Source organism: Salvelinus alpinus, chromosome 34 (genome assembly GCF_045679555.1).
Source record: "Salvelinus alpinus chromosome 34, SLU_Salpinus.1, whole genome shotgun sequence".
Taxonomy (NCBI): domain Eukaryota; kingdom Metazoa; phylum Chordata; class Actinopteri; order Salmoniformes; family Salmonidae; genus Salvelinus; species Salvelinus alpinus.
In genome coordinates, this window is record NC_092119.1 from 7040903 (window position 1) to 7066059 (window position 25157).

General features: G+C 43.3%; 1 protein-coding gene across 7 annotated transcripts in view; it reads left to right on the top strand.

Moving 5' to 3' along the window:
- The window catches only part of fgfr3 (fibroblast growth factor receptor 3), a 269105-nt gene that overhangs the window by 106584 nt on the left and 137364 nt on the right, over positions 1–25157 (top strand). For all 7 annotated transcript variants that reach the window (XM_071382150.1, XM_071382149.1, XM_071382152.1 and 4 more), the window contains exon 3: positions 20055–20303. In XM_071382150.1, the coding sequence (XP_071238251.1) occupies positions 20055–20303 (249 nt within the window). The remainder of the gene's footprint in view (positions 1–20054; positions 20304–25157) is intronic.

The window sequence follows — 25157 nt, forward strand, 5'->3', positions numbered from 1 at the left end:
GTGTAGTAAACGGTGTAGTAAACGACGTAGTAAACGACGTAGTAAACGGTGTAGTAAACAGTGTAGTAAACGGTGTAGTAAACGGTGTAGTAAACGACGTAGTAAACGGTGTAGTAAACGACGTAGTAAACGGTGTAGTAAACGACGTAGTAAACGGTGTAGTAAACAGTGTAGTAAACGGTGTAGTAAACGACGTAGTAAACGGTGTAGTAAACAGTGTAGTAAACGGTGTAGTAAACGGTGTAGTAAACGACGTAGTAAACGAGTAAACGTAGTAAACGGTGTAGTAAACAGTGTAGTAAACAGTGTAGTAAACAGTGTAGTAAACAGTGTAGTAAACGACGTAGTAAACGGTGTAGTAAACGACGTAGTAAACGGTGTAGTAAACGGTGTAGTAAACGGTGTAGTAAACAGTGTAGTAAACGGTGTAGTAAACGGTGTAGTAAACGACCTTATGAAACGGTGTAGTAAACGGTGTAGTAAACAGTGTAGTAAACAGTCTAGTAAACGGCCTGATTACCAACAACAATGAGACAGCTTACATGGAGAAGGTGAGAGCCCTGGCGGAGTGGTGCCAGGAAAATAATTTCTCCCTCAATGACAACAAATTGAAGGAGCTGATCGTGGACTACAGGAGACAGCAGAGAGAGCATGCCCCCATCCACATCGACGGGCTGCAGTGGAGAGGGTCAAAAGTTTAAAGTTCCTTGGCTTCCATCTCCAGGCCATCAGACTATTAAACAGTCACCACCAGCTGGCCTCCGCCCAGTACCCTGCCCTGAACCTTAGTCACTGTTACTAGCCGGCTACCACCCTGTACTCTACCCTGCACCTTAGTCACTGTTACTAGCCGGCTACCACCCTGTACTATGCCCTGCACCTTAGAGACTGCTGCCCTATGTACATAGAGTTATTGAACACTAGTCACGTTAATAATGTTTACATACTGTTTCAACCACTTTATATATACGGTACCTCCAGAAAGTTTTCACACCCCTTGACTTCTTCCAATTCTTGTTGTGTTACAGCCTGAATTTAAAATGTATTAAATAGAGATGTTGTGGTCACTAGCCTACACATAATACCCCATAATGTCAAAGTGGAATTTTGTTAAATAAGTTCACGAGTAAGTTCACTAAATAAGATCACGAGTAAGTTCACTAACTAAGTTTACTAAATAAGTTCGAAGGGAAGGTTCACTAAATAAGTTCACGAGTAAAAAAATTGCTAAACAAGTCACATGATAAGTTGCATGGACTCACTAGTGTTTAACATGATTTTTGAATGACTACCTCATCTCTGTACCCCACACACACAATTATATGTACTGTAAGGTCCCTCAGTCCAGCAGTGAATTTCAAACACAGATTCAACCACAAATTCCAGGGAGGTTTTCCAGTGCCTCCTAAAGGAGGGCACCGATTGGTAGATGGGAGGAAAAAAAGCAGACATTGAATATCCCTTTGAGCATGGTGAAGTTATTAATTACACTTTGGATGGTGTATCAATACACCCAGTCACTACACAGATACATACGTCCTTCCTAGCTCAGTTGCCGGAGAAGAAGGGAACAGCTCAGGGATTTCACCATGAGACCAATGGTGACTTTAAAACAGTTACAGAGTTTAACAGAAAAAACTGAGGATGGATCAGCAACATTGCAGTTACTCCACAATACTAACCTAATTGACAGAGCGAAAAGGAAGCCAGAATAAACATATTCCGAAACATGCTTCCTGTTTGCAACAAGTAATAATGCAAAAAATGTGGCAAAGCAATTAACTTTTTGTGCTGAATACAAAGCGTTATGTATGGGACAAATCCAATACAACATTTTACTGAGTACCATTCTTCATATTTTCAAGCATGGTGGTGGCTTCATCATGTTATGTGTATGCTTGTAGTTGTTAAGGACTGTGGCATTTTTCAGGATAAAAAAAAATGGAATGGTGCTAAGAACAGGCAAAGTCCTAGAGGGAAACATTATTCAGTCTGATTTCCACATGACACTGGGAGATTAATTCACCTTTCAGCAGCACAATAAAACACTAGGACAAATCTACACTGGAGTTGCTTACCAAGAAGACAGTGTTCCTGAGTGGCTGAGTTACAGTTTTGACTTAAATCTACTTGAAAAACTATGTCAAGACCTGAAAATGGTTGTCTAGCAATGATCAACAACCAATTTGACTGAGCATGAAGAATTTAGAAACTAATAACGGGCAAATGTTGCACAATCAAGGTGTGGAAATCTCTTAGAGACTTACCCAGAAAGACTCACAGCTGTAATCACTACCAAGGGCGCTTCTACAAAGTATTGACTCAGGGGTGTGAATACTTATGTAAACAAGAAATATCTGTATTTCATTTTCAATAAATGTGCAAACATGTCTAAAATATGTTTCCACTTTGTCATGGCATGGCATTGTGTGCATATGGGTGTACTTTAAAATGCTATCCTTTTTTAATTCAGTAACAACTAGATGTTGAATAGGTCAAGGGGTATGAATACCTTCTGAAAGCACTGTATGTACAGTATTCTAGTCATGGCTCGTACTATGTAACTTTTTCTTTGGGGGGGATTATGTGTGTATTGCTTTTTTTATTGTTAGGATCTACTACATTGTTGGAGCTAGAAACACAAGCATATTGTTAGGTATTACTGTACTGTTGGAGCTAGAAACACAAGCATATTGCTAGGTATTACTGTTGGAGCTAGAAACACAAGCATATTGCTAGGTATTACTGTTGGAGCTAGAAACACAAGCATATTGTTAGGTATTACTGTTGGAGCTAGAAACACAAGCATATTGCTAGGTATTACTGTTGGAGCTAGAAACACAAGCATATTGCTAGGTATTACTGTACTGTTGGAGCTAGAAACACAAGCATATTGTTAGGTATTACTGTTGGAGCTAGAAACACAAGCATATTGCTAGGTATTACTGTTGGAGCTAGAAACACAAGCATATTGCCAGGTATTACTGTTGGAGCTAGAAACACAAGCATATTGCTAGGTATTACTGTTGGAGCTAGAAACACAAGCATATTGCCAGGTATTACTGTTGGAGCTAGAAACACAAGCATATTGCTAGGTATTACTGTACTGTTGGAGCTAGAAACACAAGCATATTGCTAGGTATTACTGTTGGAGCTAGAAACACAAGCATATTGCTAGGTATTACTGTTGGAGCTAGAAACACAAGCATATTGTTAGTTATTACTGTTGGAGCTAGAAACACAAGCATATTGCTAGGTATTACTGTTGGAGCTAGAAACACAAGCATATTGTTAGTTATTACTGTTGGAGCTAGAAACACAAGCATATTGCTAGGTATTACTGTATTGTTGGAGCTAGAAACACAAGCATATTGCTAGGTATTACTGTTGGAGCTAGAAACACAAGCATATTGCTAGGTATTACTGTACTGTTGGAGCTAGAAACACAAGCATATTTTTAGGTATTACTGTTGGAGCTAGAAACACAAGCATATTGCTGGGTATTACTGTATTGTTGGAGCTAGAAACACAAGCATATTGCTAGGTATTACTGTTGGAGCTAGAAACACAAGCATATTGCTAGGTATTACTGTTGGAGCTAGAAACACAAGCATATTGCTAGGTATTACTGTTGGAGCTAGAAACACAAGCATATTGTTAGGTATTACTGTACTGTTGGAGCTAGAAACACAAGCATATTTTTAGGTATTACTGTTGGAGCTAGAAACACAAGCATATTGTTAGGTATTACTGTTGGAGCTAGAAACACAAGCATATTGCTAGGTATTACTGTATTGTTGGAGCTAGAAACACAAGCATATTGCCAGGTATTACTGTTGGAGCTAGAAACACAAGCATATTGCTAGGTATTACTGTTGGAGCTAGAAACACAAGCATATTACTAGGTATTACTGTTGGAGCTAGAAACACAAGCATATTGCTAGGTATTACTGTTGGAGCTAGAAACACAAGCATATTGCTAGGTATTACTGTTGGAGCTAGAAACACAAGCATATTGCTAGGTATTACTGTTGGAGCTAGAAACACAAGCATATTGCTAGGTATTACTGTTGGAGCTAGAAACACAAGCATATTGCTAGATATTACTGTTGGAGCTAGAAACACAAGCATATTGCTATGTATTACTGTACTGTTGGAGCTAGAAACACAAGCATATTGCTAGATATTACTGTTGGAGCTAGAAACACAAGCATATTGCTAGGTATTACTGTACTGTTGGAGCTAGAAACACAAGCATATTTTTAGGTATTACTGTATTGTTGGAGCTAGAAACACAAGCATATTGTTAGGTATTACTGTATTGTTGGAGCTAGAAACACAAGCATATTGCCAGGTATTACTGTTGGAGCTAGAAACACAAGCATATTGCTAGGTATTACTGTTGGAGCTAGAAACACAAGCATATTACTAGGTATTACTGTTGGAGCTAGAAACACAAGCATATTGCTAGGTATTACTGTTGGAGCTAGAAACACAAGCATATTGCTAGGTATTACTGTTGGAGCTAGAAACACAAGCATAATGCTAGGTATTACTGTTGGAGCTAGAAACACAAGCATATTGCTAGGTATTACTGTTGGAGCTAGAAACACAAGCATATTGCTAGGTATTACTGTTGGAGCTAGAAACACAAGCATATTGCTAGGTATTACTGTTGGAGCTAGAAACACAAGCTTATTGCTAGATATTACTGTTGGAGCTAGAAACACAAGCATATTGCTAGGTATTACTGTACTGTTGGAGCTAGAAACACAAGCATATTGCTAGGTATTACTGTACTGTTGGAGCTAGAAACACAAGCATATTGCTAGGTATTACTGTACTGTTGGAGCTAGAAACACAAGCATATTGCTAGGTATTACTGTTGGAGCTAGAAACACAAGCATATTGCTAGGTATTACTGTACTGTTGGAGCTAGAAACACAAGCATATTGCTAGGTATTACTGTACTGTTGGAGCTAGAAACACAAGCATATTGCTAGGTATTACTGTACTGTTGGAGCTAGAAACACAAGCATATTGCTAGGTATTACTGTTGGAGCTAGAAACACAAGCATATTGCTAGGTATTACTGTACTGTTGGAGCTAGAAACACAAGCATATTGCTAGGTAATACTGTTGGAGCTAGAAACACAAGCATATTGTTAGGTATTACTGTTGGAGCTAGAAACACAAGCATATTGCTAGGTATTACTGTTGGAGCTAGAAACACAAGCATATTGTTAGGTATTACTGTACTGTTGGAGCTAGAAACACAAGCATATTGCTATTACTGTTGGAGCTAGAAACACAAGCATATTGCTAGTTATTACTGTTGGAGCTAGAAACACAAGCATATTGCTAGTTATTACTGATGGAGCTAGAAACACAAGCATTTGCAAATCTGTGTACAGGACCAATAAACATTGATTTGATTTGACTCTACACTCACAGGCCAGCAGACTCATAACACTAACACTTGTCTCTGAATTAAAACTGGGCCAGCTCGCCTTTGGAATGACAATTACCACAGACTCATCTCAGCCCGTTCTAAAAGGGGGGGGGGGGGGGGGGGCTGACGATGTCTGAAAGGAGCGGAGTTGATTGGTCTCTCTGCCAGCACACTGAATGGACTGTAGTTTCTGATGCTTGTTAGCAGCAGAGCAGAAGAACAGGGGAGAGGGGGGGGGAGGGAGGGAACTTTCTGGGTCTTTTGATGATGCACGCCTCAACACAGACATGAAAAGAAGCAACAAGCTGGGTCCCTCTTCTTCTCTTCATTTCCCTTCATCTCTCTCCTTTTCTACCTCTCCAGAGCGCGTGTGTGTGTGTGTGTGTGTGTGTGTGTGTGTGTGTGTGTGTGTGTGTGTGTGTGTGTGTGTGTGTGTGTGTGTGTGTGTGTGTGTGTGTGTGTGTGGTGGGGGGGGGGGGGGGGGTGAAGTTGTGAGGTTGTCAGGACAGCTCAGATTAGGGACATTGTCCAGAGCTGTTTACATCCGCCCCAACCATATTAAACCCAGATTAGCTGCAGTGCCTCAGAGAAAGAAGGGCATTTTTTACAGAGAAGACAAGGATTTACAATCAGCCTGGAAATGGGGAGTGAGAAATGTGTTCTCAACGGGGTGGAGAAATGGGGAGGAGGGAGGAGGATGCAGGAGGGGGTATGAGGGGGGGGGCGGAGAATTTATCAGATCCTGTTTGAAGGTCATGTGACACGGCCGTGCTGGGTGCGGGGGTTTAGTAGTGAGACAGATTTTGGCAGAGGAACTGTTTTCAGTGAGGAAACGGCCAAACAGGAGTAATGTAATCTGCTCCACTATACCGTCCTCCTTTGTTGGCTCCAGTATAACATTACACTCACAGCACTTACAAAAGAATAAAGACATTTCAAATGTCATATTATGTCTATATACACGGTTGTAATGATGTGCAAATGGTTAAAGTACAAAAGGGAAAATAAATAAGCATAAATATGGGTTGTATTTACAATGGTGTTTGTTCTTCACTGGTTGCCCTTTTCTTGTGGCAACAGGTCACACATCTTGCTGTGTGATGTCACACTGTGGTAATTCACCCAGTAGATATGGGAGTTTATCAAATTGGATTTGTTTTCGAATTCTTTGTGGTTCTGTATAATCTGAGGGAAATATGTGTCTCTAATATGGTCATACATTTGGCAGGAGGTTAGGAAGTGCAGCTCAGTTTCCACCTCATTTTGTGGGCAGTGTGCACATAGCCTGTCTTCTCTTGAGAGCCAGGTCTGCCTTCAATAGCAAGGCTGTGCTCACTGAGTCTGTACATAGTAAAATATTTCCTTAATTTTGGGTTAGTCACAGTGGTCAGGTATTCTGCCACTGTGTACTCTCTGTTTAGGGCCAAATAGCATTCTAGTTTGCTCAGTTTTTTAGTTAATACTTTCCAATGTGTCAAGTAATTATCTTTTCATTTTCTCATGATTTGGTTGGGTCTAATTGTGTTGCTGTCCTGGGGCTCTGTGGAGTGTGTTTGTGTTTGTGAACAGAGCCCCAGGACCAGCTTGCTTAGGGGACTCTTCTCCAGGTTCATCTCTCTGTAGGTGATGGCTTTGTTCTGGAAAGTTTGGGAATCGCTTCATTTTAGGTGGTTGTAGAATTTAACGTCTCTTTTCTGGATTTTGATAATTAGCGGGTATCGGCCTAATTCTGCTCTGCATGTATTATTTGGTGTTTTACGTTGTACACTGAGGATATTTTTGTAGAATTCTGCATGCAGAGTCTAAATTCTGTGTTTATCCCATTTAGTGAATTCTTGGTTGGTGAGCGGACCCCAGACCTCACAACCACGAAGGGCAATGGGTTCTATAACTGATTCAAGTAATTTTAGCCAGATCCTAATTGGTATGTCGAATTTCATGTTCCTTTTGATGGCATAGAAGGCCCTTCTTGCCTCTCAGTGTCACGGCCGTCGAATGAAGTAGACCAAAGCACAGCGTGGAGAGCGTACATATTCCTTTATTTATATGACGCCGACAAAAACAATAAACAATACAAAACAACCGTGAAGCTTAAGGGCTATGTGCCACAAAGACAACTTCCCACACTGAAAGGAGGGAAAAAAGGCTGCCTAAGTATGGTTCCCAATCAGAAACAACGATAGACAGCTGTCCCTGATTGAGAACCATACCCGGCCAAAACATAGAAATACAAAATCATAGAAAACAAAAACATAGAATGCCCACCCCACATCACACCCTGACCAAACCAAAGAGAGACATAAAAAGGCTCTCTAAGGTCAGGGCGTGACACTCACATCGTTCACAGCGTTGTGGAAGTTACCTGTGGCGAGGTATGTGTCATATTTTGTGTGCTCTAGGGTAGGTATTCCCAAACTGGGGTACGCACAGTTTTATTTAAAACAAAATTGATATATACAGTGGGGAGAACAAGTATTTGATACACTGCCGATTTTGCAGGTTTTCCTACTTACAAAGCATGTAGAGGTCTGTAATTTCTATCATGGGTACACGTCAACTATGAGAGACGGAATCTAAAACAAAAATCCAGAAAATCACATTGTATGATTTTTAAGTAATTAATTTGCATTTTATTGCATGACATAAGTATTTGATACATCAGAAAAGCAGATCTTAATATTTGGTACAGAAACCTTTGTTTGCAATTACAGAGATCATACGTTTCCTGTAGTTCTTGACCAGGTTTGCACACACTGCAGCAGGGATTTTGGCCCACTCCTCCATACAGATCTTCTCCAGATCCTTCAGGTTTCAGGGCTGTCGCTGGGCAATACGGACTTTCAGCTCCCTCCAAAGATTTTCTATTGGGTTCAGGTCTGGAGACTGGCTAGGCCACTCCAGGACCTTGAGATGCTTCTTACGGCACCACTCCTTAGTTGCCCTGGCTGTGTGTTTCGGGTCGTTGTCATGCTGGAAGACCCAGCCACGACCCATCTTCAATGCTCTTACTGAGGGAAGGAGGTTGTTGGCCAAGATCTCGCGATACATGGCCCCATCCATCCTCCCCTCAATACGGTGCAGTCATCCTGTACCCTTTGCAGAAAAGCATCCCCAAAGAATGATGTTTCCACCTCCATGCTTCACGGTTGGGATGGTGTTCTTGGGGTTGTACTCATCCTTCTTCTTCCTCCAAACACGGCGAGTGGAGTTTAGACCAAAAAGCTCTATTTTTGTCTCATCAGACCACATGACCTTCTCCCATTCCTCCTCTGGATCATCCAGATGGTCATTGGCAAACTTCAGACGGGCCTGGACATGCGCTGGCTTGAGCAGGTGGACCTTGCGTGCGCTGCAGGATTTTAATCCATGACGGTGTAGTGTGTTACTAATGGTTTTCTTTGAGACTGTGGTCCCAGCTCTCTCCAGGTCATTGACCAGGTCCTGCCGTGTAGTTCTGGGCTGATAACTCACCTTCCTCATGATCATTGATGCCCCACGAGGTGAGCTCTTGCATGGAGCCCCAGACCGAGGGTGATTGACCGTCATCTTGAACTTCTTCCATTTTCTAATAATTGCGCCAACAGTTGTTGCCTTCTCACCAAGCTGCTTGCCTATTGTCCTGTAGCCCATCCCAGCCTGTTGCATGTCTACAATTTTATCCCTGATGTCCTTATACAGCTCTCTGGTCTTGGCCATTGTGGAGAGGTTGGAGTCTGTTTGATTGAGTGTGTGGACAGGTGTCTTTTATACAGGTAACGAGTTCAAACAGGTGCAGTTAATACAGGTAATGAGTGGAGAACAGGAGGGCTTCTTAAAGAAAAACTAACAGGTCTGTGAGAGCCGGAATTCTTACTGGTTGGTAGGTGATCAAATACTTATGTCATGCAATAAAATGCAAATTAATTACTTAAAAATCATACAATGTGATTTTCTGGATTTTTGTTTTAGATTCCGTCTCTCACAGTTGAAGTGTACCTATGATAAAAATTACAGACCTCTACATGCTTTGTAAGTAGGAAAACCTGCAAAATCGGCAGTGTATCAAATACTTGTTCTCCCCACTGTATATATATATATTAACAAATATTTTAAATTCTTCACATTTTCAAACAGTCCATTTATATTTTCCAACAGGGCTTATACATTTGGGTGAGTTTTTTTTCTCGCCTGAGTAGCCTCGTTTCACCGCCAAAAATAAAATTAAACCATCTAGTGTTCAGCGAAATAACAACACAATGTCAAATACAGGTAGCCTCGTCAAATAATTTATATCCAATCACATTAACCGTTACTCTCTCGCAGGAATTCTACTAACGGTTCGTATGTAGCCAAACGTAGCTGCTGCTCGAAAACTGATTAATGGTTAAAGAAAGTAATGCCCGTGTCCATAGAGACACATACCAGCTCTACTGGTAGTACTGCTACTACCAGCAGTGCTACACCTGCACCTGTCAACGACACAAGTTGTTCTGCTTCCACGAGCACATCCAATGCTAGCATCAGTAATTCTACATTTGTTGTTAGCCCAGCTAGCATGGACACTGACAGTTGTGAATCTGATGCAGCCGAAGAGCTACTGCCCCCTTACCCAGAAAAGCAACGAACAACAGACAGGGACGTCAAATATGATGAGAACTACATTGATTTGGGGTTCACTCATATTGGGAGTAGTGCCTTTCCTCAGCCACAGTGTGTTATATGTCCAAAAGTTCTATCTCACAACTCGATGAAACCTTCACTCTTGCGAAAACATTTAGAAACAAAACATGCCAATTTGAAAACTAAGCCACAGGAGTTTTTTGAGTGAGAATTAACACGACTTTCGAATAGTGAGACATGTATAAAAGAAACAGATTCCATTAATAAGAAGGTAATAAGAAGCTTCTTATATGGTGAGCTACCGAATGGAGAGGACAGGCAAGCCCCATACTATTGTGGAGGACTAAATTCTTCCTGCTGCCGAGGATATGGCTGGGACAATACTGGGGGAAAAGGCCAAAACAACTATACAGACAATGCCTTCATCAAACAACACTGGGTTCTTCCAAGCCAATGAATTCTATGCGTTACAGCTGGATGAGTCAACAGACGTGGCGGGCCTGGCACAGCTCCTGGTATATGTCCGTTACGTTTATGGGGGGTCAATTAAGGAAGACATCCTCTTCTGCAAACCACTGGAAACCAGGACAACAGGATATTTTTAAAGTACTGGACAGCTTTGTGACATCAAATGGACTTTGGTAGTCAAGATTTGTTGGTATCTCTACTGATGGCACAAAAGCCATGACAGGGAGACATAGTGGAGTGCGTTTAAGCAGTTGATCCCGATGCCACTTGGGTACACTGCAGCATCCACCGAGAGGCTCTTGCTGCCAAGGGAATGCCTGACAGCTTGAAAGACGTTTTGGACACTACAGTGAAAATTGTTAACTTTGTTAAAGCAAGGCCCCTGAACTCTCGTGTATTTTCTGCACTATGCCATGATTGGGGTGGCAGGTAGCCTAGTGATTAGAGCATTGGGCCAGTAACCGAAAGGTTGCTAGATCGAATCCCCGAGCTGACAAGGTGAACATCTGTCATTCTGACCCTGAAGAAGGCAGTTAACCCACTGTTCCAAGGCAAGCATTATAAATAAGAATGTATTCTTAACTGACTTGCCTAGATATATAAAAAAATACCTATCATAGGAGTCCCCTCGAAGCCTACCATTGACCATGTACCCAGCTTCTGACAGAGCTGCAGGAGTTGTGACCTGTTTTTGTTGCTTATATTGTAGTAGTTGTGCCTAGTGGGAATATGGGGGAAGGAATGCTGTCACCTCCAGGTAGGTGTTTGTCCCCCTGTGTGCTGAGGGTGTTGGGTTGTACATTTCTGGCATTTAGGTCGCCACAATACCATGGAACACCTACAGTACTCTGGAACACCTACAGTACTCTGGAACACATACAGTACCCTGGAACACATATATTACCATGGAACACCTACAGTACCCTGGAACACATATATTACCATGGAACACCTACAGTACCCTGGAACACATATATTACAATGGAACACATATATTACCATGGAACACATACAGTACCTTGGAACACCTACAGTACCCTGGAACACATATATTACCATGGAACACATATATTACCATGGAACACATATATTACCATGGAACACATATATTACCATGGAACACATATATTACCATGGAACACATACATTACCATGGAACACATATATTACCATGGAACACCAACAATACCATGGAACTGCTTGTCTGTCTGACTCTCTGTCTGTCTGGTTATCTGCTTATCTGTCTGACTCTCTGTCTGTCTGGTTATCTGCTTGTCTGTCTGTCTGGTTAGTCGTACCATGATTCTCTGTAGGCAGTAAATGAACAGAGGAGTAAAACTACAGGGACGTTATATTGGGGGTTGATATTTGATAGTGTTGAAGAATAACTGTCTCAGTGTTTATAGAGTCTCTGTATTTACACTATCCGTCAAGTTAGCAGCAGGACAGTAGACCCTCTGTTATGTGTTTACACTCATACCTGGATTACCAACAAGATATCACAGTCTCGCGTCATTTCTTTACATCCTTGGGTAAACAACTATTTTTCACCAGTAAACTGACTTAATCTGCCGATGTACTGTATTAGGCATACAGCTACCGCATGGGCTCCAGATGATTTAGGCTCACAGAGACAACTCTACGGTTAAGTTAAGGTATTCATTCAGACTGGGTTAAAGGTTAAGGTATTCATTCAGACTGGGTTAAGTTAAGGTATTCATTCTTACTGGGTTAAAGGTTAAGGTATTCATTCAGACTGGGTTAAAGGTTAAGGTATTCATTCAGACTGGGTTAAGTTAAGGTATTCATTCAGACTGGATTAAGTTAAGGTATTCAGTCAGACTGGGTTAAAGGTTAAGGTATTCATTCAGACTGGGTTAAGTTAAGGTATTCATTCAGACTGGGTTAAGTTAAGGTATTCAGTCAGACTGGGTTAAAGGTTAAGGTATTCATTCAGACTGGGTTAAAGGTTAAGGTATTCATTCAGACTGGGTTAAGTTAAGGCATTCATTCAGACTGGGTTAAGTTAAGGTATTCATTCAGACTGGGTTAAGTTAAGGTATTCAGTCAGACTGGGTTAAAGGTTAAGGTATTCATTCAGACTGGGTTAAAGGTTAAGGTATTCATTCAGACTGGGTTAAGTTAAGGTATTCATTCAGACTGGGTTAAAGGTTAAGGTATTCAGTCAGACTGTGTTAAAGGTTAAGGTATTCATTCAGACTGGGTTAAGTTAAGGTATTCATTCAGACTGGGTTAAGTTAAGGTATTCATTCAGACTGGGTTAAAGGTTAAGGTATTCATTCAGACTGGGTTAAGTTAAGGTATTCAGTCAGACTGGGTTAAAGGTTAAGGTATTCATTCAGACTGGGTTAAAGGTTAAGGTATTCATTCAGACTGGGTTAAGTTAAGGCATTCATTCAGACTGGGTTAAAGGTTAAGGCATCATTCAGACTGGGTTAAAGGTTAAGGTATTCATTCAGACTGGGTTAAGTTAAGGTATTCATTCAGACTGGGTTAAGTTAAGGTATTCAGTCAGACTGGGTTAAAGGTTAAGGTATTCATTCAGACTGGGTTAAGTTAAGGCATTCATTCAGACTGGGTTAAAGGTTAAGGCATCATTCAGACTGGGTTAAAGGTTAAGGTATTCATTCAGACTGGGTTAAGTTAAGGTATTCATTCAGACTGGGTTAAGTTAAGGTATTCAGTCAGACTGGGTTAAAGGTTAAGGTATTCATTCAGACTGGGTTAAGTTAAGGTATTCATTCAGACTGGGTTAAAGGTTAAGGCATTCATTCAGACTTGGTTAAAGGTTAAGGTATTCATTCAGACTGGGTTAAAGGTGAAGGTATTCATTCAGACTGGGTTAAGTTAAGGTATTCAGTCAGACTGGGTTAAAGGTTAAGGCATTCATTCAGACTTGGTTAAAGGTTAAGGTATTCATTCAGACTGGGTTAAAGGTGAAGGTATTCATTCAGACTGGGTTAAGTTAAGGTATTCAGTCAGACTGGGTTAAAGGTTAAGGCATTCATTCAGACTGGGTTAAAGGTTAAGGTATTCATTCAGACTGGGTTAAGTTAAGGCATTCATTCAGACTGGGTTAAAGGTTAAGGTATTCATTCAGACTGGGTTAAGTTAAGGTATTCATTCAGACTGGGTTAAGTTAAGGCATTCATTCAGACTGGGTTAAGTTAAGGTATTCATTCAGACTGGGTTAAAGGTTAAGGTATTCATTCAGACTGGGTTAAGTTAAGGTATTCATTCAGACTGGGTTAAGTTAAGGTATTCATTCAGACTGGGTTAAGTTAAGGTATTCATTCAGACTGGGTTAAGTTAAGGCATTCATTCAGACTGGGTTAAGTTAAGGTATTCATTCAGACTGGGTTAAGTTAAGGTATTCAGCCAGACTGGGTTAAAGGTTAAGGTATTCATTCAGACTGGGTTAAAGGTTAAGGTATTCATTCAGACTGGGTTAAGTTAAGGCATTCATTCAGACTGGGTTAAGTTAAGGCATTCATTCAGACTGGGTTAAACGTTAAGGTATTCATTCAGACTGGGTTACGTTAAGGTATTCATTCAGACTGGGTTAAGTTAAGGTATTCATTCAGACTGGGTTAAGTTAAGGTATTCAGTCAGACTGGGTTAAGTTAAGGTATTCAGTCAGACTGGGTTAAAGGTTAAGGCATTCATTCAGACTGGGTTAAAGGTTAAGGTATTAATTCAGACTGGGTTAAGTTAAGGTATTCATTCAGACTGGGTTAAGTTAAGGTATTCATTCAGACTGGGTTAAAGGTTAAGGTATTCATTCAGACTGGGTTAAAGGTTAAGGTATTTATTCAGACTGGGTTAAGTTAAGGTATTCATTCAGACTGGGTTAAGTTAAGGTATTCATTCAGACTGGGTTAAGTTAAGGTATTCAGTCAGACCGGGTTAAAGGTTAAGGTATTCATTCAGACTGGGTTAAGTTAAGGCATTCATTCAGACTGGGTTAAGTTAAGGCATTCATTCAGACTGGGTTAAGTTAAGGTATTCATTCAGACTGGGTTAAGTTAAGGTATTCATTCAGACTGGGTTAAGTTAAGGCATTCATTCAGACTGGGTTAAAGGTTAAGGTATTCATTCAGACTGGGTTAAGTTAAGGTATTCATTCAGACCGGGTTAAAGGTTAAGGTATTCATTCAGACTGGGTTAAAGGTTAAGGTATTCATGCAGACAGGGTTAAAGGTTAAGGTATTCAGTCAGACTGGTTTAAGGGTTATGGTTTGGGATTGGGTTAAAGGTTAAGGTTTGGGATAGGGTTAAATGTTAAGGTTTGGGATAGAGTTAAAGGTTAAGGTTTGGGATAGGGTTAAAGGTTAAGGTTTGGGATAAAGGTTAAGGTTTGGGATAAAGGTTAAGGTTTGGGATAGGGTTAAAGGTTACGGTTTGGGATAGGGTTAAATGTTAAGGTTTGGGATAGGGTTAAATGTTAAGGTTTGGGATAGGGTTAAAGGTTAAGGTTTGGGATAGGGTTAAAGGTTAAGGTTTGGGATTTATTTTTATTTTTTATTTTTTTAATCCGTTATTTTACCAGGTAAGTTGACTGAGAACACGTTCTCATTTGCAGCAACGACCTGGGGAATAGTTACAGGGGAGAGGAGGGGGATGAATGAGCCAATTGTAAACTGGGGATTATTAGGTGACCGTGATGGTTGAGGGCCAGATTGGGAATTTAGCCAGGACACCGGGGTTAACACCCCTACTCTTACGATAAGTGCCATGGGATCTTTAATGACCTCAGAGAGTCAGGACACCCGTTTAACGTCCCATCCGAAAGACAGCACCCTACACAGAGCAGTGTCCCCAATCACTGCCCTGGGGCATTGGGATCTTTGTTTAGACCAGATGAAAGAGTGCCTCCTACTGGCCCTCCAACACCACTTCCAGCAGCATCTGGTCTCCCATCCAGGGCCTGACCAGAACCAACCCTGCTTAGCTTCAGAAGCAAGCCAGCAGTGGTATGCAGGGTGGTATGGTATAGGGATAGGGTTAAAGGTTAAAGGTTAAGGTTTGGGATAGGGTTAAAGGTTTGGGATAGGGTTAAAGGTTAAGGTTTGGGATAGGGTTAAAGGTTAAGGTTTGGGATAGGGTTAAAGGTTAAGGTTTGGGGTTAAAACAAAAACAACTCTGTTAGTTCATTAATTAATACTTCTGATTGGGTAACAGTTCAGGCATTAATTCTGATTGGTTAACAGTTCAGGCATTAATTCTGATTGGTTAAGTTAAAGGAAAGATTAACCCATTATGAATGTTATATGTTTGTCCATCTCTGAGAGATCTCATCCCTGGGTTAGGGTGTGTCTGTGTCTGTGTGTGTGTAGTGTGTGTAGTGTTTGTAGTGTGTAGTGTGTTTCGTGTTTGTAGTGTGTGTAGTGTGTGTGGAGGGTGTGTAGTGCGTGTAGTGTGTGTCTGTGTCTGTGTGTGTGTAGTGTGTGTAGTACGTGTAGTGTGTGTCTGTGTCTGTGTGTGTGTAGTGTGTGTAGTGCGTGTAGTGTGTGTCTGTGTCTGTGTGTGTAAACAACACAATCTGCAGCAGAGAGAGAGAAAGTCTCCTAATCACGGTTTCTCACAATCAAAGCGAAACATTCCCTGCCATGTTATCAGCTGTTGTATTATTGCTGTTGTTGTTATTATTATAGTGTTATAATGTTACGCTCTATAAACTCATTAACCAATCCTTCTGAAGTTCTCCTCCATACTGTAGGATATGAATCAACATAACTAATTCATGAGCCTTTTCTCCATCTACCATGCAACCATGGTAACGCACATTCCCACGTTCAGCTGTTTTACAGGAAATACATGGTAATATCAACACAAAGTAGTTCAGCTACTGTCTGGGAGGGTTGAGTCTATACATCAGTGTGAGACATGGAGGGGGAGGGAGGGAGGGAGGGAGGGAGGGAGGGAGGGAGGGGGAGAGAGGAGACAGGGAGAGAGAGATGGAGATGGAGAGGGGGAGAGAGAGAGAGGGAGAGAGAGAGGAGAGAGAGAGAGAGATGGAGATGGAGAGGGGGAGAGAGAGAGGGAGAGAGGGGGAGATGAAGGGAGAGAGAGAGGGGGAGAGATGGAGAGAAAGAGAGAGGGGGGGGAGTGGGAGAGGAAGATGGAGGGAGAGAGAGAGAGGGGGAGAGATCTAGAGAGAGAGAGAGATGGAGAGGGGGAAAGAGAGAGAGAGAGGGAGATGGAGGGAGAGAGAGGGGGAGAGAGAGGGGGGAGATGGAGAGAAAGAGAGAGAGAGAGAGGGGGAGGGAGTGGGAGAGGAAGATGGATGGAGAGAGAGAGAGGGGGAGAGATCTAGAGAGAGAGAGAGATGGAGAGGGGAAGAGAGAGAGCGGGGGAGAAATGGAGAGAGAGATGGAGAGAGAGAGAGAGATGGAGGGAGAGAGAGAGGGGGAGAGTTGGAGAGAGAGAGATGGAGATGGAGAGAGAGAGAGAGTGGGAGAGTTGGAGAGAGAGAGATGGAGATGGGGAGAGAGAGGGGGAGAGTTGGAGAGAGAGATGGAGATGGAGAGAGAGAGAGAGAGAGAGGAGGAGAGTTGGAGAGAGAGAGATGGAGATGGAGAGAGAGAGATGGAGATGGAGAGAGAGATGGAGGGAGAGAGAGAGGGGGAGAGTTGGAGTGAGAGATGGAGAAAGAGAGAGAGAGAGAGGGGGGAGGGAGTGGGAGAGGAAGATGGAGGGAGAGAGAGAGGGGGAGAGATGGAGGGAGAGAGAGGGGGAGAGTTGGAGAGAAAGATGTATTTAATGTATTGTTGTTCTGATTAATATTGTTGTTGTAGTTGTTGTTAATGGTAATCCCATGTCCACTACTACTATTATTATTACTGTTGGTCACACCATTTATTTATATATACATATATATATTTTTCTATATGTATACTTTGACAATGTAAGTAATAATGAACTTGCCATCCAATAAAGTCAATTGAATTGAATTGAAAGAGAGAGAGATGGAGAGAGTTATTGGCTTCTTCAACAGCATCTCTGTGTAGCCAGTTAACATGTTGGTTTATCCTGCTCTAACTTACCTGGCTCACTGCTCCTTCAGCGTGTCATGGACCCTGTCTGTCTCTCTCTCACCCTGTCTCTCTCTCTCTGTCTCTCTAACCCTATCAGTCTCTCTCTGTCCCTTAAAACCCTGTCTGTCTCTCTCTGTCTCTAACCCTGTCTGTCTCTCTCTGTCCCTTAAGGGACAGAGAGAGACAGACAGGGTTAGGGATAGAGACAGGGCTTAGAGAGACAGAGAGAGACAGACAGGGTTAGGGACAGGGTTAGAGAGACAGAGAGAGACAGACAGGGTTAAGGGACAGAGAGAGACAGACAGGGTTAGGGATAGAGACAGGGTTAGAGAGACAGAGAGAGACAGACAGGATTAGGGACAGGGTTAGAGAGACAGAGAGAGACAGACAGGGTTAGGGATAGAGACAGGGTTAGAGAGACAGAGAGAGACAGACAGGGTTAAGGGACAGAGAGAGACAGACAGGGTTAAGGGACAGAGACATGGTTAGAGAGACAGAGAGAGACAGACAGGGTTAGAGAGACAGAGAGAGACAGACAGGGTTAGGGATAGAGACAGGGTTAAGAGACAGAGAGACAGACAGGGTTAGAGGGACAGAGAGAGACAGACAGGGTTAAGGGACAGGCAGAGACAGACAGGGTTAGAGACAGAGAGAGACAGACAGGGTTAGAGACAGAGAGAGAGAGACAGGGTTAGAGACAGAGAGAGACAGACAGGGTTAAGGGACAGAGAGAGACTGATAGGTTTAGGGTTAGAGACAGGGTTAGAGACAGAGAGAGACAGACAGGGTTAAGGGACAGAGAGAGACAGACAGGGTTAGAGACAGAGAGAGACAGACAGGGTTAAGGGACAGAGAGAGACTGATAGGGTTAGGGTTAGAGACAGGGTTAGAGACAGAGAGAGACAGACAGGGTTAAGGGACAGAGAGAGGCAGACAGGGCTAGAGACAGAGAGAGAGAGAGGGTGAGAGAGAGACAGACAGGGTTAGAGACAGAGAGAGACAGACAGGGTTAAGGGACAGAGAGAGACAGACAGGGTTAGAGACAGAGAGAGACAGACAGGGTTAAGGGACAGAGAGAAACTGATAGGGTTAGCCCTTTCTGTCTCTCTCTCTGTCTCTAGCCCTGTCTGCCTCTCTCTGTCCCTTAACCCTTTCTGTCTCTCTCTCTGTCTCTAGCCCTGTCTGCCTCTCTCTGTCCCTTAACCCTGTCTGTCTCTCTCTGTCTCTAACCCTGTCTCTAACCCTAACCCTATCAGTCTCTCTCTGTCCCTTAACCCTGTCTGTCTCTCTCTGTCTCTCTAACCCTGTCCCTAACCCTGTCTGTCTCTCTCTCTGTCCCCTAACCCTGTCTGTCTCTCTCTCTGTCCCCTAACCCTGTCTGTCTCTCTCTCTGTCCCCTAACCCTGTCTGTCTCTCTCTCTGTCCCCTAACCCTTTCTGTCTCTCTCTCTGTCCCCTAACCCTGTCTGTCTCTCTCTCTGTCCCCTAACCCTGTCTGTCTCTCTCTCTGTCCCCTAACCCTGTCTGTCTCTCTCTCTGTCCCCTAACCCTGTCTGTCTCTCTCTCTGTCTCTCTAACCCTAACCCTATCAGTCTCTCTCTGTCCCTTAACCCTGTCTGTCTCTCTCTGTCTCTCTAACCCTGTCCCTAACCCTGTCTGTCTCTCTCTCTGTCCCCTAACCCTGTCTGTCTCTCTCTCTGTCCCCTAACCCTGTCTGTCTCTCTCTCTGTCCCCTAACCCTTTCTGTCTCTCTCTCTGTCCCCTAACCCTGTCTGTCTCTCTCTCTGTCCCCTAACCCTGTCTGTCTCTCTCTCTGTCCCCTAACCCTGTCTGTCTCTCTCTCTGTCCCCTAACCCTGTCTGTCTCTCTCTCTGTCCCCTAACCCTGTCTGTCTCTCTCTCTGTCCCCTAACCCTGTCTGTCTCTCTCTCTGTCCCCTAACCCTGTCTGTCTCTCTCTCTGTCCCCTAACCCTGTCTGTCTCTCTCTCTGTCCCCTAACCCTGTCTGTCTCTCTCTCTGTCCCCTAACCCTGTCTGTCTCTCTCTCTGTCCCCTAACCCTGTCTGTCTCTCTCTCTGTCCCCTAACCCTGTCTGTCTCTCTCTCTGTCCCCTAACCCTGTCTGTCTCTCTCTCTGTCCCCTAACCCTGTCTGTCTCTCTCTGTCTCTCTAACCCTGTCTGTCTCTCTCTCTGTCCCCTAACCCTTTCTGTCTCTCTCTCTGTCCCCTAACCCTGTCTGTCTCTCTCTGTCTCTCTAACCCTGTCTGTCTCTCTCTCTGTCCCCTAACCCTGTCTGTCTCTCTCTCTGTCCCCTAACCCTTTCTGTCTCTCTCTCTGTCTCTCTAACCCTAACCCTGTCTGTCTCTCTCTGTCTCTCTAACCCTGTCTCTATCCCTAACCCTGTCTGTCTCTCTCTGTCCCTTAACCCTGTCTGTCTCTCTCTGTCTCTCTAACCCTAACCCTGTCTCTGTCCCTTAAGACTCTGTGTTCCTGGAGGACTATGTGGTCTCTACTGGGGACACCCTGGATCTGTCCTGTAACCCCGACGGCCCCGCCCAAGCTGTCCTCTGGTTCAAGGATGGCAGCGGCCTGTTGCCTAGCAACCGGACGCGAGTGGACCAGAGGGTTCTACGCATCATCAACGTGTCTTACGAGGACTCCGGAATGTACTCCTGCCACGTCACTCACGACAACAACCTGCTCAGCAACTACACAATCAGAGTGACAGGTGACTTCATCATACATCCTCATCTCACCTCTCTCTTGCTATCCGTCTGGTTTTATATTTACCTCTGGTTGGCTATCCTTTTCCCTCCTCTCTCTCTGGTTGGCTATCCTTTTCCCTCCTCTCTCTCCTCTCTTTCCTCTCTCTCTCTCTCTCTCTCTCTCTCTCTGTCTCTGTCTCTGTCTCTGTCTCTGTCTCTGTCTCTGTCTCTCTCTCTCTCTCAATTCAATTCAAGGTTTTTATTGGCATGGGAAACATATGTTAACATTGCCAAAGCAAGTGAAGTAGATATTATACAAAAGTGAAATAAACAATAAATATTAACAGTAAACATTACACATACAGAAGTTTCAAAAGAATAAAGACATTTCAAATGTCATATTATGTCTATATACAGTGTTGTAACAATGTGCAAATGGTTAAAGTACAAAAGGGAAAATAAATAAGCATAAATATGGGTTGTATTTACAATGGTGTTTGTTCTTCACTGGTTGCCCTTTTCTTGTGGCAACAGGTCACAAATCTTGCTGTGTGATGTCACACTGTGGTATTTCACCCAGTAGATATGGGAGTTTATCAAAATCGGCTTTGTTTTCTAATTCTTTGTGGGTCTGTGTAATCTGAGGGAAATATGTGTCTCTAATATGGTCATACATTTGGCAGGAGGTTAGGAAGTGCAGCTCAGTTTCCACCTAATTTTGTGGGCAGTGTGCACATAGCCTGTCTTCTCTTGAGAGCCATGTCTGCCTACGGCGGCCTTTCTCAATAGCAAGGCTATGCTCACTGAGTCTGTAAATAGTCAAAGATTTCCTTAAGTTTGTGTCAGTCACAGTGGTCAGGTATTCTGCCACTGTGTACTCTCTGTTTAGGGCCAAATAGCATTCTAGTTTGCTCTGTTTCTTTCTTAATTCTTTCCAATGTGTCAAGTAATTATCTTTTTGTTTTCTCATGATTTGGTTGGGTCTAATTGTGTTGCTGTCTTGGGGCTCTGTGGGGTGTGTTTGTGTTTGTGAACAGAGCCCCAGGACCAGCTTGCTTAGGGGACTCTTCTCCAGGTTCATCTCTATGTAGGTGATGGCTTTGTTCTGGAAGGTTTGGGAATCGCTTCCTTTTAGGTGGTTGTAGAATTGAACGTCTCTTTTCTGGAATTTGTTAATTAGCGGGTATCGGCCTAAATCTGCTTTGCATTATTTGGTGTTTTTTGCAGAATTCTGCATGCAGAGTCTCAATTTGGTGTTTGTCCCATTTTGTGAATTGTTGGTTGGTGAACGGACCCCAGACCTCACCACCATGAAGGGCAATGGGTTCTATAACTGATTCAAGTATTTTAGCCAGATCCTAATTGGTATGTTGATTTTATGTTCCATTTGATGGCATAGAAAGCCCTTGCCTTGTTTCTCAGATCGTTCACAGATTTGTGGAAGTTACCTGTGGTGCTGATGTTTAGGCCGAGGTATGTATAGTTTTTTGTGTGCTTTAGGGCAACAGTGTTCAGATGGAATTTGTATTTGTGGTCCTGGTGACTGGACCTTTTTTGGAACACCATTATTTTTGTCTTACTGAGATTTACTGTCAGGATCTGTGCAGAAGATCTAGGTGCTGCTGTAGGCCCTCCTTGGTTGGGGACAGAAGCACCAGATCATCAGCAAACAGTGGACATTTGACTTCAGATTCTAGAAGGGTGAGGCCGGGTGCTGCAGACTTTTCTAGTGCCCGCGCCAATTCGTTGATATATATGTTGAAGAGGGTGGTACTTAAGCTGAATCCCTGTCTCACACCCCAGCCCTGTCTCACCCCCCGGCCCTGTCTCACTGCCCCACGGCCCTGCGGAAAGAAATGTGTGTTTTTTGCAAAGTTTTACCACACACTTGTTGTTTGTGGACATGGATTTTATAATGTCGTATGTTTTTCCCCCATCACCACTTTCCATCCATTTGTATAGCAGGCCCTCATGCCAAATTGTGTCGAAAGATGTTTTAAATCAACAAAGCATGAGAAGACTTTGCCTTTGTTTTGGTTTGTTTGTTTGTCAATTAGGTTGTGCAGGGTGAATACGTGGTCTGTCGTACGGTAATTTGGTAAAAAGCCAATTTGACATTTGCTCAGTACATTGTTTTTGTTGCTGTTGACACATATCCCCTGGTATTTATTGGGGACAAATTAGTCTCCACTGTTTGGCTATAATTTCCCCTCCTCTCTCTCTTTCTCTCTTTCTCTCTCTCTCTCTCTTTCTCTCTCTCTCTCTCTCTCTCTTTCTCTCTCTGTTTGTCTGTCCTTTCCCCTCCACTCTATCCCTCTGTTTCTATCCATATCTCTCCAAGAGGGTAATGTTTTAATCAACCAATTATGTAATGACCAACCGTGATGAATAATATTAGTCACTGTCAGGAGGTCACCACGACTTCCACTGTGTCTGCCTGATAGACCTTAGAACCAATCAACAAATAACTGATATCTATAGCTTTCATTCAATAGATACCTGATTACCAGTAAGTATTGAATTCTGCCAGGTTGTTATAGTCCATAAACAGAGAGGTTTCCTCCCAGGTTCTGTCTAGTTTAAAACCTCCAGAGTTCCAACATTCAGACACATTCAGATGGCACACATCTAGTAGCGCATGCTCACATAGGCTCAGACACTTACGGCTCCAAATGTCACAGCCAAGTTCCACTCTGATACTGGCCTCATTTCCACTCTGATACTGGCCTCATTTCCACTCGGATACTGGCCTCATTTCCACTCTGATACTGGCCTCATTTCCACTCTGATACTGGCCTCATTTCCATTCTGATACTGGCCTCATTTCCACTCGGATACTGGCCTCATTTCCACTCTGATACTGGCCTCATTTCCATTCTGATACTGGCCTCATTTCCACTCTGATACTGGTCTCATTTCCACTCTGATACTGGCCTCATTTCCACTCTGATACTGGCCTCATTTCCACTCTGATACAGGCCTCATTTCCACTCTGATACTGGCCTCATTTCCACTCTGATACTGGCCTCATTTCCATTCTGATACTGGCCTCATTTCCACGCTGATACTGGCCTCATTTCCACTCTGATACTGGCCTCATTTCCACTCTGATACTGGCCTCATTTCCACTCTGATACTGGCCTCATTTCCACTCTGATAAATGCCTTAGTTCCACTCTGATACAGGCCTCAGACCTCAGTTCTATTCTGATTCAGACCTCAGTTCCATTCTGATACAGACCTCAGGCCTCAGTTCCACTCTGATACAGACCTCAGGACTCAGTTCCACTCTGATACAGACCTCAGGCCTCAGTTCCACTCTGATACAGACCTCAGACTGTGATACTGTGGGTGAATATAGGTGGTAACCTCATCGAATAACACCAAATATTACCCAATTATCTAGGTTGAAATGACGTAGCGTGCCCAGTGGGGACCTCTGAGTTCTGACGCTCCATGTGTTTGGCTCAGAGGGAAAGGCCTTCCAGCCCCAATCACCGGATCTGCTCCCGGAGTCGCTTCTTTTGGTCCATTACTCCACGACTCTATACTATTGGTCCGTTACTCCACAGCTCTGATTGGTCCAATACTCCCCAGCTCTATACTATTGGTCCGTTACTCCACGGTTCTATACTATTAATCCGTTACTCCATGGCTCTATACTATTGGTCCGTTACTCCACAGCTCTGATTGGTCCAATACTCCCCAGCTCTATACTATTGGTCCGTTACTCCACGGTTCTATACTATTGGTCCGTTACTCCACAGCTCTGATTGGTCCAATACTCCCCAGCTCTATACTATTGGTCCATTACTCCACGGTTCTATACTATTGGTCCGTTACTCCACAGCTCTGATTGGTCCAATACTCCCCAGCTCTATACTGTTGGTCCATTACTCCACGGCTCTATACTATTGGAATCACCAGCAGCAAGAGCAACATCATTGATGTATACAGAGAAGAGAGTCGGCCCGAGGATTGAACCCTGTGGCACCCCCATAGAGACTGCCAGAGGTCCGGACAACAGGCCCTCCGATTTGACACACTGAACTCTATCAGAGAAGTAGTTGGTAAACCAGGCGAGGCAGTCATTTGAGAAACCAAGGCTGTCGAGTCTGCCAATAAGAATGTGGTGATTGACAGGGTCGAAAGCCTTGGCCAAGTCGATGAATACGGCTGCACAGTAATGTCTCTTATTGATGGCGGTTATGATATCGTTTAGGACCTTGAGCGTGGCTGAGGTGCACCCATGACCAGCTCTGAAACCAGATTGCATAGCGGAGAAGGTACGGAGGGATTCGAAATGGTCTGTAATCTGTTTGTTAACTTGGCTTTCGAAGACCTGAGAAAGGCAGGGCAGAATAGATATAGGTCTGTAGCAGTTTGGGTCTAGAGTGTCACCCCCTTTGAAGAGGGGGATGACCGCGAGCAGCTTCCAATCTTTGGGAATCTCAGACGATACAAAAGAGAGGTTGAACAGGCTACTAATAGGGGTTGCAACAATTTCGGCAGATCATTTTAGAAAGAGAGGGTCCAGATTGTCTAGCCCAGATGATTTGTAGGGGTCCAGATTTAGCAGCTCTTTCAGAACATCAGCCATCTGAATTTGGATAAAGGAGAAATGGTGGGGTCTTTGGTGGGTTGCTGTGGAGGGTGCCTGGCAGTTGACCGGGGTAGGGATAGCCAGGTGGAAAGCATGGCCAGCCGTAGAGAAATGCTTATTGAAATTCTCAATTATAGTGGATTTATCGGTGGTGACAGTGTTTCCTAGCCTCAGTGCAGTGGGCAGCTGGGAGGAGGTGCTCTTATTCTCCATGGACTTTACAGTGTCCCAGAACTTTTTTGAGTTAGTACTACAGGATGCAAATTTCTGTTTGA